The sequence below is a fragment of the Podarcis melisellensis genome (assembly GCF_964234715.1).
Source record: "Podarcis melisellensis genome assembly, chromosome: 17".
Taxonomy (NCBI): domain Eukaryota; kingdom Metazoa; phylum Chordata; class Lepidosauria; order Squamata; family Lacertidae; genus Podarcis; species Podarcis melisellensis.
The window spans coordinates 19929754-19946259 of record NC_138534.1 but is presented as its reverse complement, the minus strand read 5'-3'; the positions used below and the strand labels follow the sequence as shown (position 1 = coordinate 19946259).

The 16506-nt window shown below is 42.9% G+C and overlaps 1 protein-coding gene across 3 annotated transcripts; it reads right to left on the bottom strand.

The window, feature by feature from the left end:
* Positions 1 to 698: 698 nt before the first annotated feature.
* Positions 699 to 16057, bottom strand: LOC309360107 (programmed cell death 1 ligand 2-like). 3 transcript variants are annotated; one of them, XM_081894694.1, is made up of 7 exons: positions 15907 to 16057; positions 8489 to 8557; positions 7100 to 7456; positions 6051 to 6335; positions 5591 to 5734; positions 3563 to 3595; positions 699 to 1105 (listed from the first exon to the last, which is right to left on the bottom strand). In XM_081894694.1, the coding sequence occupies exons 2-7, from the start codon at positions 8553 to 8555 to the stop codon at positions 1053 to 1055; spliced, it is 939 nt and encodes a 312-aa protein (XP_081750820.1). In that variant the 5' UTR covers positions 8556 to 8557; positions 15907 to 16057; the 3' UTR covers positions 699 to 1052. The 3 variants fall into 3 exon arrangements, with proteins under 3 accessions (XP_081750820.1, XP_081750822.1, XP_081750821.1); XM_081894696.1 differs by having other exon boundaries at positions 3537 to 3595; positions 15907 to 16056; XM_081894695.1 differs by lacking the exon at positions 3563 to 3595 and having other exon boundaries at positions 15907 to 16056.
* Positions 16058 to 16506: the final 449 nt, after the last annotated feature.

Here is a 16506-nt window from a genome sequence, read left to right as displayed (position 1 = left end):
GCGACCGCCAAAACCCAGAAGTAACCCTTTCTGGTACTTCCGGGTTTCAGCGGTCCGTAACCTGAAAAAACGCAACCTGAAGGGAGCTGGGCATGTTTAGCCTGGAGAAGAGGAGGTTAAGGGGTGATATGATAGCCATGTTCAAATATATAAAAGGATGTCACATAGAGGAGGGAGAAAGGTTGTTTTCTGCTGCTCCAGAGAAGCAGACACGGAGCAATGGATCCAAACTACAAGAAAGAAGATTCCACCTAAACATTAGGAAGAACTTCCTGACAGTAAGAGCTGTTCGACAGTGGAATTTGCTGCCAAGGAGTGTGGTGGAGTCTCCTTCTTTGGAGGTCTTTAAGCAGAGGCTTGACAACCATATGTCAGGAGTGCTCTGATGGTGTTTCCTGCTTGGCAGGGGGTTGGACTCGATGGCCCTTGTGGTCTCTTCCAACTCTATGATTCTATGATTATATGAAGTGGCTGTAACCTGAGGTACAAAATTGCACTGTTAGCCCCCCCCACCACCACATCCGTTCAGTCCAGCAAAAAAAAAAAATAATAATCATGTTTTTCAGCTGCAAGTTGCAATGGCTGCATTTGGATGGTCACAATCTCGGTTTGATGAGATGAGACATGGTTGAATCTTAAGTGCTCCCATGCAGCTGTTTTGCTCTTCCCTTCGAGGAAAAGAGAAGTTAACTCAGCTATTATAACAACGGACGTTTAATGCATAAATTGATGTACACATCTATGCATGTACACATACATTTCGAGGAAATTAAGGGCAGGGAGATTCAGAGAAATGGTACACAAAGTCACAGAATGTATGTGATATACTCAGATAACCCCTTGAAGTGCTGACCAGCAACACAATTTTCTGTAGTTTTAGAAAGACGATCAGCAATTCACATGCTGCAGCGCTGACAAAAACCAGAAGTGTCAGCCCTATTTACCTCTGAAGCACCATTGCTTCCTCATACATTTCTAAAAGCGGAATTAAGTGGAAAGTGCAAAATTGCAGGCAGCTCAGAAGAACAGTTTCCCATCTTCATTTTATCTCTTCAGTCTGTAACAGTCACCTCAGTAAGATCCTTGGTTTGAAGATCCAAATCTCCTTGGAATAGCAGAAAGATAAAGAACTTTAGACAAGTGATAAACAGGAAAAGCCTTTGTCTCCTTTTCTTTAACCAGATGTTTCAGAGTCCCCCAAATTCAAGGTTTCCATCTTTGTGTTTGGTACATATGACACTTCATAATTCAGAAACTGACACAGGGAGAACCCCCAGTTTCTCAGATTGATGGACCATGAGTAATTTCTGGTCACATCTGTAGTTTTCAGGTTTGACACAGGAAATAGCGGGGGTGGGGTGGGGGTGGGAATTGTTCTGAGAGAAGCTTAAATAGTGAAGAGAGATGAGAATTATGATTCCTTTTCACAAACTTAATCACCGATTTGAACACACACTTTCAGTCCTTGAAGTAAATCTACTATGCCTTTCCTTTCTCCCTTGAGAAGGTGAGTGGACTGAACAGATTGATAGTTTGGATGGAAACAATGCCATGGATTTCAGAAGCAATAACATCACCATGGATATATTATGCAACACTTTGCTATACAAGGAGGTCCAGCCGAGGGCCTTCTGGCGGTTCCCTCACTGCGAGAAGCAAAGCTACAGGGAACCAGGCAGAGGGCCTTCTCGGTAGTGGCACCCGCCCTGTGGAACACCCTCCCATCAGATGTCAAGGAAATAAGCTGTCAAGGAAATAAGATGTCAAGGAAATAATCTGACTTTTAGAAGACATCTGAAGGCAGCACTGTTTAGGGAAGCTTTTAATATTTGTTGAATCATTGTATTTTAATACTCTGCTGGAAGCCTCCCAGAGTGGCTGGCAAGATGGGTGGGGTATAAATAATAAATGTTGTTGTTGTATGAACTGGCCAGTATGTAAGTACTTTTATAAACAGAGAAGCAGCTAAACAGCATTAGGATGGGCCAGATGGCGATGCCAATCTGGCCCATCCTACGGCCAATTTAGGAGGCAAATTCACCTCTGAGTGGGCAATTGAGATTGTGGGAAGGCATATCTCAGTCAAGCACTTCAGTTTGAAGGAGGTGAGGACAGGTGACCCCACCTAGGCCCGAAGTCACCCCCCCTCAACAATCACCCCAAGCCTCAAAACTGTCCAAAATTCCTTTTGTCTTCTAAAAATCCAAAACAGCTTTTCTCTGCTCTTCTCTGCTTTTCTCACAAGATGCTGTGGCAAGGGCAAACCGTTACTTTTTATCAGTACAAGAAGGCTTCAAAAAGCTAATGAATAGACTCTGTCAGAGCAGGCCTGAGAACTGACTTTTATCTCATTCAGTTGCAACATCTTTGGACATGCTGAACCACTCTCATTCCCCTTTTCTGTGAAGGTCACCAAGAGTCCCAAAAGAGTCCCAACACAGGAGCTTTCTGTTCATGCTCAGGGGAACTCAAGGCAGGACTCCTGAGGGAGGAGAAAGGGGAAGGAACTGGAAGGGGAATATATACCCTGTGCAAATGACTGTGAACTTGTGCTTGTTTGTGAACTGTCACACTTGCTCCTTCTACCAGTTCATGGATAATAGAAATAAAGCTTTTTCTCTGAAACTATTCCTTGAGTGTCTGTTGACTCCCATTTTCCCTTTCCCAGGCGCAATATTTTTCCCACCCGAGGGCAAAGCCTCATAAGGCTACCAGTTCATAAGAATAACTAGGGCCAATTCACACACTTACCAGAAAAGACCCCTTCTTTTGTTTATACAACTTTTCTGCCTCTCAAAGTGGTTCACATTTTTTTAAAACAACAACAACCACTACCACAAAGTGGTGAAATAAAAATTAAAACTCGAATGGAAAAGGAGCAGAGTTGAAAACCTTCCATCTTATTTTAACAACCATTAGAAGCCGTGTGGAATAAGAACATTAGCCTGGCTCAACAACATCAGGGATGGAGCTACTCTCACCTCCTGAGGGAGTAAATTACACAACTTGGGTTCTGCCACAAAAAAGGGTCCTATCTTACATTCCTGCCCTCCGCAACCAAACATCTTTTGGTGGTGGTGGGATATAGAACATGAAGGTGTGGAGAGAGCTTGTAACATGAGATGTGGGTTTCATATGATTTGTGTAATCATTCTGCCCCAAAAAGGGAGAAATAGCACACAAATCCACATGTACACAGCTTGAGTTTCATTTTACCTTATGCACATTCATGCTCCATGTGTGAGGAGAAACCATAGGTAGGATACATATGGGCATTGCCTAATTCGTGGACCCAAATCCAATTTGAAACCCAAACTTGGAGCTCCACAGTTATTTACAAAAAAGCATATACAGGTGCACAACACACAAACTAACACAGACCTTTTCCTTCCAGTAAGATTCAGTGTGGTGCAGTGGAAGCATACTGGATATTGACTGGTTTGAGTGAGATTCAAATCTCCGCTTAGCCGTAAAGTTCACTGGAGATTTGCTTAAAGCTGCAGGTGTGGTTTTTAAATTTTATTTTTTTAATATACCAGAGAATTATATCAAAATTACATACTCTTTAAAAACTGCCGGAATTTTCTTTGTTTTCCTGGGAAGAAATATGAAAAGTGAACAAAATGTTGGTAGGTGTTTACCTAGAAACATGCAAGATTATAGAAAGAGAGCTTCCGAGCTTGGCATTTTGCAAGCAATGCTAGCTAAGGTTACCAGATTTTTTTCAAAGAATTTGGGGACACTTTTTTTTTTGAAAAGGGGGGGGAGTTATTATTTTTTAAAAAAGAAGTAATCTCTTCTGTGGTCTCCTCTGTTGCGTGGCCTTCCTCTGGGCTTCTCTCTTGGAGCACTAGCCGCCATGGAGTAGGCTCGGGTCGGGCCTGGGCTCAGCCACATGCCCTTGCCCCCCCAGTGCTCTCCAACCTCTCCTCCTCAGCGGCAGTGGTGCTGCAAGGTCAGGGCTCCCCTCTTTTTTCTCCTTCCCCTTTCTCTCTCTTCCTTCTCCTTCTCCTCTTCTTCTCCCTTCTCCAGGGTTTTCCTGGCCCTGGAGCATTGCTGGAAAGTCGGCCGGGTGCTCTTGCTCCAGGCTCAATTTGGGTCATGGGGTGGTGTCAGCGGTTCCCCCAGTTGACACGCCAGGCGTCCCCGGTTTCCCCTTGGCAGTGGCGGCAGCAGCGGCAGCCTCAGCAGCCCAGAGCCAGCCTGGTAGCGCAGTTGGCTCTGGTTGCCTTCAGGAGCTGCTCACTGCTGTGGCATCCGCCATTTTGCCTCACCGGAAGTCCCCATATGATGTGTCTTGTGCCGTTGAACCAACCACGCAACGTTCATTCCCTACTAATAAATCTACAACACTTAAAATATAAATCAGGGGACATTAAGTGAAATCCGGGGACATTCTGGGGACGGATTTTGTCAGGGGACAAATTTTTTAATCCGGGGACTGTCCCCGGGAAATGGGGACGTCTGGTAACTATACGCTAGCAAATCTATCATCGTGCTAAAACATCAGTGAAGCTGTAAATCCCCACAATAAGAAGTAGCTGTTCTTAGATATTTCCTGTTATCTATTCCTAGAGAAATCTGGAAATGCCCCAAAACACTTTCGGTTTTATTAACACTCCAAGTACTATCGCACAGAAGGAGAAGGCAGGGGAGGAGGAGGAGGAGAAGGAGATCCTAAAACCAGTTGTGGCTAAGAAGTTCCATTGAAAGCCAAGAGTTTGGAAACACGCATTGTCAAGTTGCTTTGTTTATTTCTTCTTGGGCAACCCTTACCAACAGATCCATTGGCTAGCGAGGGTTAGAATGCAGTAGTTGGTGCAGGGCAAGATTAAGGTTTGATGAGGCCCTAAGCTACTGAAGGTAATGGGGCCCTTTATATATCCAGCTGTCTTTTGTCAACAACAAATTGTTGCTGTTTTTTGTGTTGAATATATGCTATATGGTAATTTATGGACCTCATAGGTATCTAAAGCCATTTGCGCATGTTGCCATGCAACCAGTCCATGCAGAATGTAGGCACCCTGTATATAGAAATGAGCAAACCAGTGATATTTTAGGGAGCGGTCTAGCAGGCAGGGCCCATAACTTACATCATAGGAGCCTATACAACAGAAAACACTGTTGCTGTATGTAGGTTTTATTTTATTTGTTTTTTTATCTTATATTTTGGAAATGCACATCCAGTTTTCCCCCCTTTAAATTTTTTTGGGGCCCCCAAGAGAGTGGGGCCCTAAGCTGTAGCTTGTTTAGCTTATACGCAAATCCGGCACTGAGTTGGCGGCCTGCTGGAAAGAAACACTGACCCAACCTCTAGTCACTTGGACCTATACTTTCTAGGCAAAGGGACAAGTGGAAGTGTGGACAACCCCCAAATTGGGTGGTGCTCCCCTAATTCATAAACAGACTAGACACATTTAATTTCAGCGTCTGTATGACCAAAGTTAATTGTTCATTAGCTTTGATGATTTATACTCCACCTTTTGATTGAGATATCTCCAAAGCGGCTTCCAGTAGATTATAAATATATAGCAAACCCCACACATACAGAAATAACCGCAAGAGCCCGAGTCTTGCCATAGTCTCTCACCTTTTCGCGTACTCAGCTTTGTGCTTGACTTGCTCCTTTGGACTTTAATGGCAATTGCTATTAGTAAAAATAATGCCAGCAGACAAATTGGTAGGATGAATGAGAGGGGAGATTTTCCCCTGTTATGTGCTGGAGGTGTTTTATCTGTAAACAGGAAAATTAAAATATGTATATTATCCCAAACGCAATCTGATACATTGCCCAGTTTGATCAAAGAAGCAGGATATAATTAATTAGGATTTTTTAAAAAAATCCGTTTTCATAATTCTCCCTGCAATTGAAGCTGTTTCTTGTACGGACAGTGAGCTAACGCTACAAAAATCACCAGGTGCTGTGATGCTACCAAGAGCATCCATTGGTACATCTTGGTGATAGTGCATATTGGTATTTAACTCACCCTTGGGACCAGCTGATTGTAGGGGCGTGCTACAGATTCATGTGAAACCACACAAGTTTTTACCTTGCAAAACCACTGATTTGTGGGCTGATGTCTCCTGATTCAGTTCCTGGTTCCAGAATACACAGCTGTAGTTTCCAGGAGCGCTTGGCCTGACTCTCAGGATGCTGGTTATGTTGAAAAGTCCATCCCTTGTCATTTCATATGTAGTGTTTGCATGTATGCTGGCATTCAGATCCCTCTCATAGTGCCAAGAAACTTCAGCCAGAGGGTACCCTTCTGAATGGCAAGCTAAGATCAAGTCTTCTTCCTCTCTTCTTTCCTGTAGATTGATTATTTTGTAGGGTGCTGCAAGAAGTGGGGGACAGTATCACAGAGCGCTTTGCAGTATTTTGGTGGCACTTTTCCCGTTTCTCTTCCTTTTGGTTGATTTACACAACCATCATATAAGAGAAGACCCATGCTTTGAACTAAGCAAGAAGGGACATTGATTACATCTTGCATTTAATGTGCACATCTTTAAAATACGTTGGAAGAAACAAACCAGGAGATTTAGTTCAGGCATAGCAAGAAGCCAAGGCTTTCTACTTTGCTTATCCTGCCTGGGCCAAGCGGTTAGCAGGGGGTTAGTTTTCCTGACGGGAAACAGGAATGCAAACTCTGCATACTTCTCTCAAACCTAGAGACACATACAGTACTAACCCTACAATTCCAATAACACACACATGTTGAAAGTTGCAGCACATGCAGAAGCCACTCTTTTTTCTTCTCCAAATTCTCACATAAATAACTGCAAATAATTAACTTTTTTAAAAAAAGATAGGAAAGAAGTATAATTAACTTTTTTTAAAAGACAGGAAAGATGTAGATCTAGTGGAACAACCACCACTGCATACAGCTGTATACATATAAGAGCCCTTTTTTGTGGGTTCAAAGCTGTGGAAAGTGTTAATCAGTTCCTTTCTTAAGAAACAAAGGATTAAAATGACAGAGTGTGTTCAGCATTCTTGCCTCCAGAGGAAACTAAGGCCGCAAATCATTCTCTTAGATTCTCACTGCTTGGGTGCAATAATACAGTATTACAATACATATATTGTTCTGCAGCTACCAACCTTCAACTTCCAAAGTAATGTACTTGTAGTCTGCTCCCTCGTATTTAACAACACAGATGTAATCTCCTGCATCTGTGAGCTTTACGTTGGTGATAGACAACAAAGAAAGTCCTTTGCCTAACTCCTCACGCGACAATGAAGCTCTCCCATGATAATCAGAATCCTGATGGGTGAGGTCTTCTTGGCCATTGTTGAGCTTATAGACTTCTTTGTCCCCCAGTGACAGCTTTCTTTGCCACGAAACACTTAGTCCCATCAAATTTAATGGGGAATGGACTGGAAAGCAACATCCCATAATCACATCACTCCCGTACTCCACAGTGTAATGTGGCTGAAGAACTTTGACTGTGAATAAAGCTGAGAGGTTGAAAGAAAGCATGAGTATCTTATCATGCAAGCACCAGGATTTATGTGGAACAGAAGAAGTCCAGTAAGTCTGATATCAACAGTGTGTGGACTTCTGGTTGGCATGTCTTCTTCTTGTTCACAACTTACTGACATGATTGCTTCCTACATGGAGGAATCAAGTAGGGTAGCCCCTTTCCTTGCCAATGTCACCACACTACAGTGAAAAGGAAATGAAGACTTGGGCCCTTTAAATGAGTTTCTGTGAAAACATGCCATGATTTGCTGCCATTTTTAAAGAAAGTATTTGAGTAAAGAAAGTATTTTCACACAACCAGGATCAAACTTCAAACTCCCATAAGACCAATTTCATGCATATTCAGTAACTATGCATTTAACACATTTAGGATGCTTATAGAGAGATGGGAGAAGACTGTAGACATCTTCTTTCTTTGTTGGACGCATAGGAGCCAACCTTTTGCCTGCCCTCCCCCCAAAAAGATGATGGGTATTGTCATTCAACAGATGTGCGACATGCCGTGCCATGTGATTGATTTTTCAGGGCAGGGCTCAAGTGGGCCCTCCAAAAATTTAATTTACATTGGCACTCCTAGTTGGACGATTGTCTAGCCCAGGGGTCCTTCTCACACCACCTTCCCTGAACCACTCTGTGAGGCTGGGCTCACGTGCATGTCCTGGGCACCATGAGGACACATTCCATTGCTGTTACTACAGACCAAAGGGACAACCCATTTGGGGCACCAAACTTATGGAGACCTGAGTAAGTGCATCTCAGGGCTCAGGAATATTTCCTGCAGACTGCAAAGGTGCAAGGAAAGTGCCCAGCAGCCAAGAATTGCAATCCACCATCCACAATGGCTGAATATTCGTTAATGGTAGACTTTTTCTGACCCTGGCACTCAGGAACGTGTGACCCACCCAACCCTTCCAGATAGCTCTGAAGTTCTTAGACTTCAAATCCAAAGGGAAATGTACAACTTTTTGAGGATTTCTTTGTAAACCTGCCCAAATGAAAGCTCTCACCTGCAATCATATGAAGCTGGATTTCCAGTAGTACAACTGGCAGCAGTTTGGACATTTGCCTAGACATATCTGAAAGGCAATGTTGACATGATAAACATCCTACATTGTGGCATATAAACAACTGCTCTGCCAAAGAATGCATGTCTTTATGATTCAGTAATATACCCCCTAAAAGAAGAGAATTTGACAGCATGTTTTGAACCTGACCTTATTCTCTGTTTTAAACTGTACTTTCGATGATGTATTAAGTATTAGTTTTATCTGATTTTAAATTGCCTCATTGCTTTGCTGTAACCCCTTCCGGGTGGGTAAGAAACACAATACACATGGCTCACAATTTGAAAAAGAACTTTTACAAAATATGGATAAACTTTTGTCTAAAATTTATAACTTTTTACTAGAATGGGAAACAAAAGATGAGCTGGTTAAAGCTTCAATGACACACTGGACAATAGATATAGGACACAATATAGAGCTCAACCTCTAGGAGAAACTCTGGAAAAGTGACCTGAAATTTACTGCATGTTATTCATTGAATGAGAATTACCTGAAAATGATTAATAGATGGTACTTAACTCCGAGTAGGTTGGCTAAGATTGATGTGTTGGAAGTGTAAAGAAATGGAGGAAATGTTTTTTCTCATGTGGTAGACATGTAAAAAGGTAAAAGTGCATTGGGAAATGATTTATAATGAATTGAAAAAAATGTTTTAAATTACTTTGCTCCCCAAAACAGAGTCCTTTTAGTTGGAGATAACCCAGACTGACATTCCTAGGTGTCAGAGAAAATTATTTATGTATGCAACAACTGCGGCCCATATTTTGTTAGCCCCAAAATGGAAAGTGAGTGAGGTCCAAACTAAAGATTGGCAGCTTAAATTGACAGAATATGCACAACTTGCAGATTTAGCATATAGAACAAGAGAGCAAGAAGAACATACATATAAAGAAGAGCGGAAAACATTTATTGAATATATGGAAAATAACTGTATACAGCTGAAAATACTGGCAGCATTGAGATAAATTCAACAGAGCAAATAATTTTTGATGGATGTAAAAGCTGATTTGAATGGTTATAGTAAAATATGCAGGGATGCATGACAGGTAAAATGAACCATGGAAAGAGAAGAAGTCATTGTTTTATAAAATTTGCAATTTAAGTAATAAGGTGCCAAAGTTGCTAGACTCTCGCTCCCCCCCCCCCCGCAAGCTCCATGAACACATACCTGGCTAACTCCAAGACGGCATCGGTTTGTATGCTTCATGCAGCCTTTCAAGAAGAAATGTTCTAACCAACAGGAACTGATCCAGCTGCATTACAACTGGAGATGTCAGCTAGTATAGGGTGTGACAACCAGGAATGGATGAATCAGCCTATTTTTCATCCATATCACTTGCATATGTCTTTAGTCGTAAGTCTGTCTCATCCCATAGCCACATTAATCAGCATGTGTTTGTTTGTGTGTGTGTGATCTCTCTCTCACAAAAATCACACTTAAATATGTACAGTCGTACCTCGTTTTGCGGTCAGGATCCATTCTGGAGCCCCAGCCGCTAGCCGAAAAGAATGCAGGGCAAAGCGCCACATCTGCGCATGGAGTGGTTTAAGCTTCTGCGCATGTGCAAAGCGTGATGTAGCGCTTCTGTGCATGCATGAGCGGTAAAACCGGAAGTAACCTGTTCTAGTAGTTCCGAGTTTGCCGCGGACATTCACTAGAATGGATGTTTGCTGAGGTATTACTGTACTTTAAACTTAACTTTCTATATAACGTATTTTTCCATATATAAGACACTCTTCCCATGTATAAGAAGACCCCTAATTTTTTGGAACCCCAAATTAAGAAATCAACATTTTAAAATAGTTAGGGTTGCCGTATTTCAAGAGCCAGAATCCGAACCCTTGTGCATTCACCATCCGTGTATAAGACGACTCCCAATTTTTGACTATTTTTTTTAGCAAAAAACCCCATCATTTTATACACGGGAAAATACGGTCTTTTTTTTTTTTAAAAAAAAAACCTTTCTCTCTCAAAATATACATTTTAAAATGCATTTTGATATTGGTTTTGAGCCAAGAACCAACAACAGTGGTGTGGTCTCGGACAGGGTAGATGCAAGGAAAACAATTTGGAGGCTGAATCCTCACCACCACTGCAAGGCGCACCAATATTCGGGGCCAAAGGATGAGATCTATTTTACATTTTCCACCTTAATGCTACACCCGATATTTGCCATCTGAGGTAGGATCTTCAGAGTATGTCCTGATCAGGCTACCTTGTGCTGAAAAGCAAGGAAATGCAGGACTGAGCTACGCTCATTTTCAATAGTTAGCATGAAAAAGGGTAAAGGGACCCCTGACCATTAGGTCCAGTCGCAGCTGACTCTGGGGTTGCGGCGCTCATCTCACTTTACTGGCCAAGGGAGCCGACGTACAGCTTCCGGGTCATGTGGCCAGCATGACTAAGCCGCTTCTGGAGAACCAGAGCAGCGCACGGAAACGCCGTTTACCTTCCCGCCAGAGCGGTACCTATTTATCTACTTGCACTTTGACGTGCTTTCAAACTGCTAGGTTGGCAGGAGCAGGGACCAAGCAACAGGAGCTCACCCCGTCACGGGGATTCGAACTGCTGACCTTCTGATCGGCAAGTCCTAGGCTCTGTGGTTTAACCCACAGCGCCACCCGCATCCCTTAATTATATCATGAGCCTGCCCCATATCCATAGGCGCCGACTCCATGGGGCCTGAGGGGGCCCGAGCCCCCTCAAAAATTCGTTTGGGGGGGCTCAGCCCCCCCAATAATTTAAGAAAATTATTGAGCGAATGTGTGGTCCCTGGAGCCGGAGCGCAGCGGCAAAAATCAGGGAAAAATAAGATCGGGCGGTCGGTCGGGCGAGGGAAGGCAGAATGCTTTCCTGCATTCTGCCTCAGGGTCTTACTGCCCACCCGCTTCTGTTGCTGCGTTTGCTCAAACTCAACAAAGAGCAGGGAATCCCCTGCCCTCCTGGCAAGCAGAGGGTTAAGGAAAGGATTGACTCCTAATTCTTTCCTAGTCACACTGCGTGCAGGGAGAGAGAGAGAGAGAGGGCTGGCTTGGGGGGGATGACTTTTGCCTTCCTTTCCTCCCCCCCCCGTTAAACTCCTCCCCTGCATTCTTAGCCAGCTGCTTCTCCGCACACCCCTCTTGTGCTTCTTGTCCCTTCTGTGTTTTTCCTTCCCTCCCCATTTAAAACGTGGTGACAAAGCACGGATCCACATGGATCCTAAGGATTTTTGCATTGGGTCACCCCAAATTCCCCATCAGATCACATTACATGTCCGTGGCTACAGTCTGTACCAAAAAAAAACACACGCACCCACTGTTGCCTGGGGCTTCAATGGTGCAAAAACATGGTTACAAAGCATGGATCCACAGGATCTTTGCACTGGGTCACCCCAAATTCACCATCAGATAACATAGCATGTCCATGGCTACAGCCTGCACCAAAAAAATCACGCACCCACTGTGGCCTGGGGCCACAATGGTGCAAAAACGTGGTTACAAAGCATGGATCCACATGGATCTTCAGGATTTTTGCATTGGGTCACCCCAAATTCACCATCAGATAACATAGCATGTCCATGGCTACAGCCTGCACCAAAAAAATCACGCACCCACTGTGGCCTGGGGCCACAATGGTGCAAAAATGTGGTTACAAAGCACGGATCCACATGGATCCTCAGAATTTTTGCATTGGGTCACCCCAAATTCACCATCAGATAACATAGCATGTCCATGGCTACAGCCTGCACCAAAAAAATCACACACCCACTGTTGCCTAGGGTCACAGTGGTGCAAAAACGTGGTTACAAAGCATGGATCCACATGGATCCTCAGGATTTTTGCATTGGGCTACTCCAAACTCACTGTCAGATATTAAAAATCTTTATAAAATAGAGAATTAAATACATACAGAATGTTAAATTTTCAGTTTCGAAATATTAGTACTAGTTTAGTACTGTATTTCTATATTACTATAGTACTGTATTAGTTATTTTCAAATACTTAAATATTTTTAGGGTGTAAGACCCAATTAAAGCCCGTTATTTACATACAGTATTACAGTATTTACATACAGTATTAGGCATACTGTATTAACTTTATTAACTGTATTAAAGCATTAACTTTGAGATATTATTTTTATTTAATGAACCCTCAGCCTTATTTAAAGTAAGCTTAAATTAGCTATTTCACTTATTAATCAAAGCGCTATTACTGTGCGACAGCAATATTTTATGTTTTATTCTTTTAATGATAGTTTAGGATTTATTTAAATATCATTTCAGTCTTTTCAGAGCTATAAATTCACTGCTCTGTAATAGTCTATAAGCATAATTGTTACTGTAAATTAAATTAGCTTTTTACGAAAATACCGTGCCTGTTTATGTTTTGTTTCTTTTTTCAAAGCCAAAAAGTGTTTCAGGCTTGTCGAGTTTCCCGGAGTGTGGAGTTATAGAGAGTCGAGTTTTCGGGGTTCTAATGTTGATCATATGACTCTAAAATACTTTTAAAAAACTTTAAAACTCACTAATTTTCATCTAAAATTTAGAAAACTTCCCGGGGCAGGACCCCGGTATGGGCCCCCCCAATATTTTTTATAAGTCGGCGCCCCTGCCCATATCTTCTCCAGATGCAGCTTCTGCACATGCTGAGAAGTGCACATTCCTTGACTCAAATATGCTGCCATTAATGATAAAGAGAGAGATAGCAGGCCAAGTAAGATTGGAAACTCATTTTTTCACCTCTTCACCTCTGATTTGAATTGCCCAACCTATGCTTCATGCAAATTCCCCACAGGGAACAAAGGGGACAACCCAAAAACAGTATAGATCTCACTCAGCATTTTGCCCATTACTCTTACTTGTCACTTTTGAGTTTAAGGGTAAAAAGGAGAAAGGAGGAGGAAAGGCGAACTCCAACCAGGAGTTCTGCTGACTTTGCTGCCACCAACTCCCCTGACCTATCCCCATCAGCATAGGTGCCCCCATGAAGGAGCCGGGCACCCACAAATTTTGGTGCCAGGGCCATGCACCCTACATGGCAACCATGGCTGTGGGCATCCACGATCACAGGGCCAAACCGGCACTCCTGCCCATCAGCACAGGACCACTACTGCTTGGAGAAGACCACTGCTTCCCCTACCCTTTCTGAGCCGCTGCTGTGAGGCACCAGATTCCCATGCGCACAGCCCATGCTGCTTCAGATGTGTGCAGCAAGTCTTGAACTGGCCAGGTGGGACATTTAACATGGACAGCGGTCTGCAGCTTTACCTGGATGTGTTGTTCTGCACACATGGCCGACAACAATAAAAAACCCAATTAAAAATGTACCGTGTGTGTGCGTGTACACACACACGCACACATGACAACAGTAAAGCTGTTGTGGGATAAAGAACATTTGTTATGGGACAGTCTAAAAACTGGAAAGGAGGGGCAGACTTAGGACTTCGTTGGTTTCTTGGGACTTCAATGGGAGCTTTTTTACTACCACCCTGGAGTCTACCAACGGGAGAGAGCAGACATACATTAGGAATTAATGAAGATGCCCTGGGCACAATCTCAGGGCAAAAAGTTGTGATCAGTAGCAGAACCGCAGGTCCTTTCCACCACAGTCTACTCCTGATCTCCACCATAGGGTTCTGTTGTGGCTGTGTACACAAACTTCAAGGCACATTCTAAGTAAGTACACACTATTCTAGGGTTGCCATATTTTGAAGAGCAAAGAAGAGGCCTGGGCCAGGGGGTGGAGAGGGATGTGGGAGAGAAGATGCTTGCCTAGATAGCCCTATAATGCCAGTGTACTGGAAGAAGCAAAGATCATCATGAAGAAATGATTCTTCAACATCAGCTTCGTTGGACTGGTCATGTTGTTTGGATGCAATGATTCTTCAACATGGTCATGTTGTTTGGATGCGTGATTATCGTATTCCAAAGGAACTACTCTACTCTGAACTTAAAAATGAAAAGCGTAATGCTGGTGGTCAACAAAAGAGGTTTAAAGACTCTCTCAAGGCAAATCTTAAAAAATGTAGTATAAACACTGACAACTGGGAAACACTGGCCTGCGAACGCTCCAATTGGAGAACAGCCTTTACCAAAGGTGCCTTGGACTTTGAAGATACTCAAACTCAGGACGAAAGGGAGAAGCGTGCTAAGAGGAAGGCACGTTTGGCAAACCCTCACCGTGATCAACTCCCACCCAGAAACCTATGTCCCCACTGTGGAAGGACGTTGGGTCCAGAATTGACCTCCACAATCACTTACTGACTCACTTTTAAAACTGTGTTTATGGAATGACTATTTTACTCGGCTACGAGTGATCGCCAAAGAAGAAGAAGAAAGATGGCTTGATCTTGCAGGATCCTTGTTATGGACTTATGGGCTCAGCCCAGAAGCTTTAACCAGTGTGTCATGTTGGCTCTCAGCTTAATTATTGAAATAATTCTCTAAGGCCCTGTTCCCCCTCCATCTTAAGCACAGTATGTGAGTCATGGGATGGGGGCTTTCTGATGTTAACGACAAGAAAGGAACTTCAGCCTCATCACAGCACTACTTTTGATGAGTAGGTTCCACCTCCAGCATATGACTTTGAGTTTATTGTTGTTTTAGCCTAATTGTAGGCATTTGATTGTTTGATATTGTTTTAATTTCCTATCACGTTGTTTGCTACCTTGATTTATTTTTCTTTTATGGGAAAGAAGGAGACAACTGTTGAAAATAAGTAAAAGAATAACCAAACATGCATGTCTGAATCAGCTCTTGTCCAATTTAACACTCCCGGAATTGCAATTCCCAAGCACACGCATGCTCCCTTTAGTACCAAAGAAAAAAATGAGGACGTTTTGGTAAATTCCAAAAATCCACCAGGACAGAAATGTTACTCCTGAAAAAGAGGACATGTCCTGGAAAAAGAGGACATATGGCAACCCTATATCCCCCCCCTAGAATACTGGGCACTGTAGTTTACCCCTCACAAAGTTAAAATTCCAACCATCCCTTAACAATCTACAGTGCCCATAATTCTTTGAGGGAAATAATGTGTTTTTAAGGTATAATGGACACACATCCCTACTTTAGATTGGGGGGAGGCTGTTAGACAACTGGGGGTCTGATCTACTGCAAATCACCTAGAGATCTACCAGTGGATTCTGATCTAGCTTCTGCCTACTGCATAATGTCAATAAACACTTAAAATTTACACACACTCACTCACACACACACACGTTTCTTTCCTTGTTTAAAGATTTGGCCATGATAAATCTCCACCAATTCCCTTCACATCTCATGTTTTCCAAGAGAGCTGCCTGACAATCCAGACAAATTATTTGTTCTAGAGCATATTAGAAATACTGATGTTCTGTATCAGAATTACCGTATATTCACCTCAAGATTTAAGGCCGATCTCCTTCACAGTGGAATTTGTTGCCCCAGGCAAAAGAGCACCTCCTTGATGTATGTGCCTTGAGACAGCCAGATAGGAACAAGGTATCATGCTTCATTGCCAGTCTTCTCTCATGAATAAAATGCTGAACTCCAATAACTAGCTTTTCTGAAGAAAGTGGTTGGATAGATGCCAGCCTTCTTTCGGGAAATGAAGTGCTTGTGGTTTCTCTTTCATTGTCACTGTTGCGGGTTGTACTTTTGTATTCAGTTGTTCTGCATTCTAAAAGCAAAACAAAGCAGCTGCATACTGTACTTCCTTGTGTACAAGGTCATGGCAACACATCTGACCTACATCTTTCTGCAGCAGGAGCACTGCTTTGTTTGAAAATAACAGCAAGCTGACAGCTCTTCAGCACCCTGAATATCCAATATGCACTCCTAGGTGATGAATGACAAAGATCATGGCTTAACTTTGTGCTTTCTTCTCTGATTATGCTATACTTTAGCCACCTCGTGAGAAGAGAAGACTCCCTGGAAAAGACCCTGATGTTGGGAAAGATAGAGGGCACAAGGAGAAGGGGATGACAGAGGATGAGATGG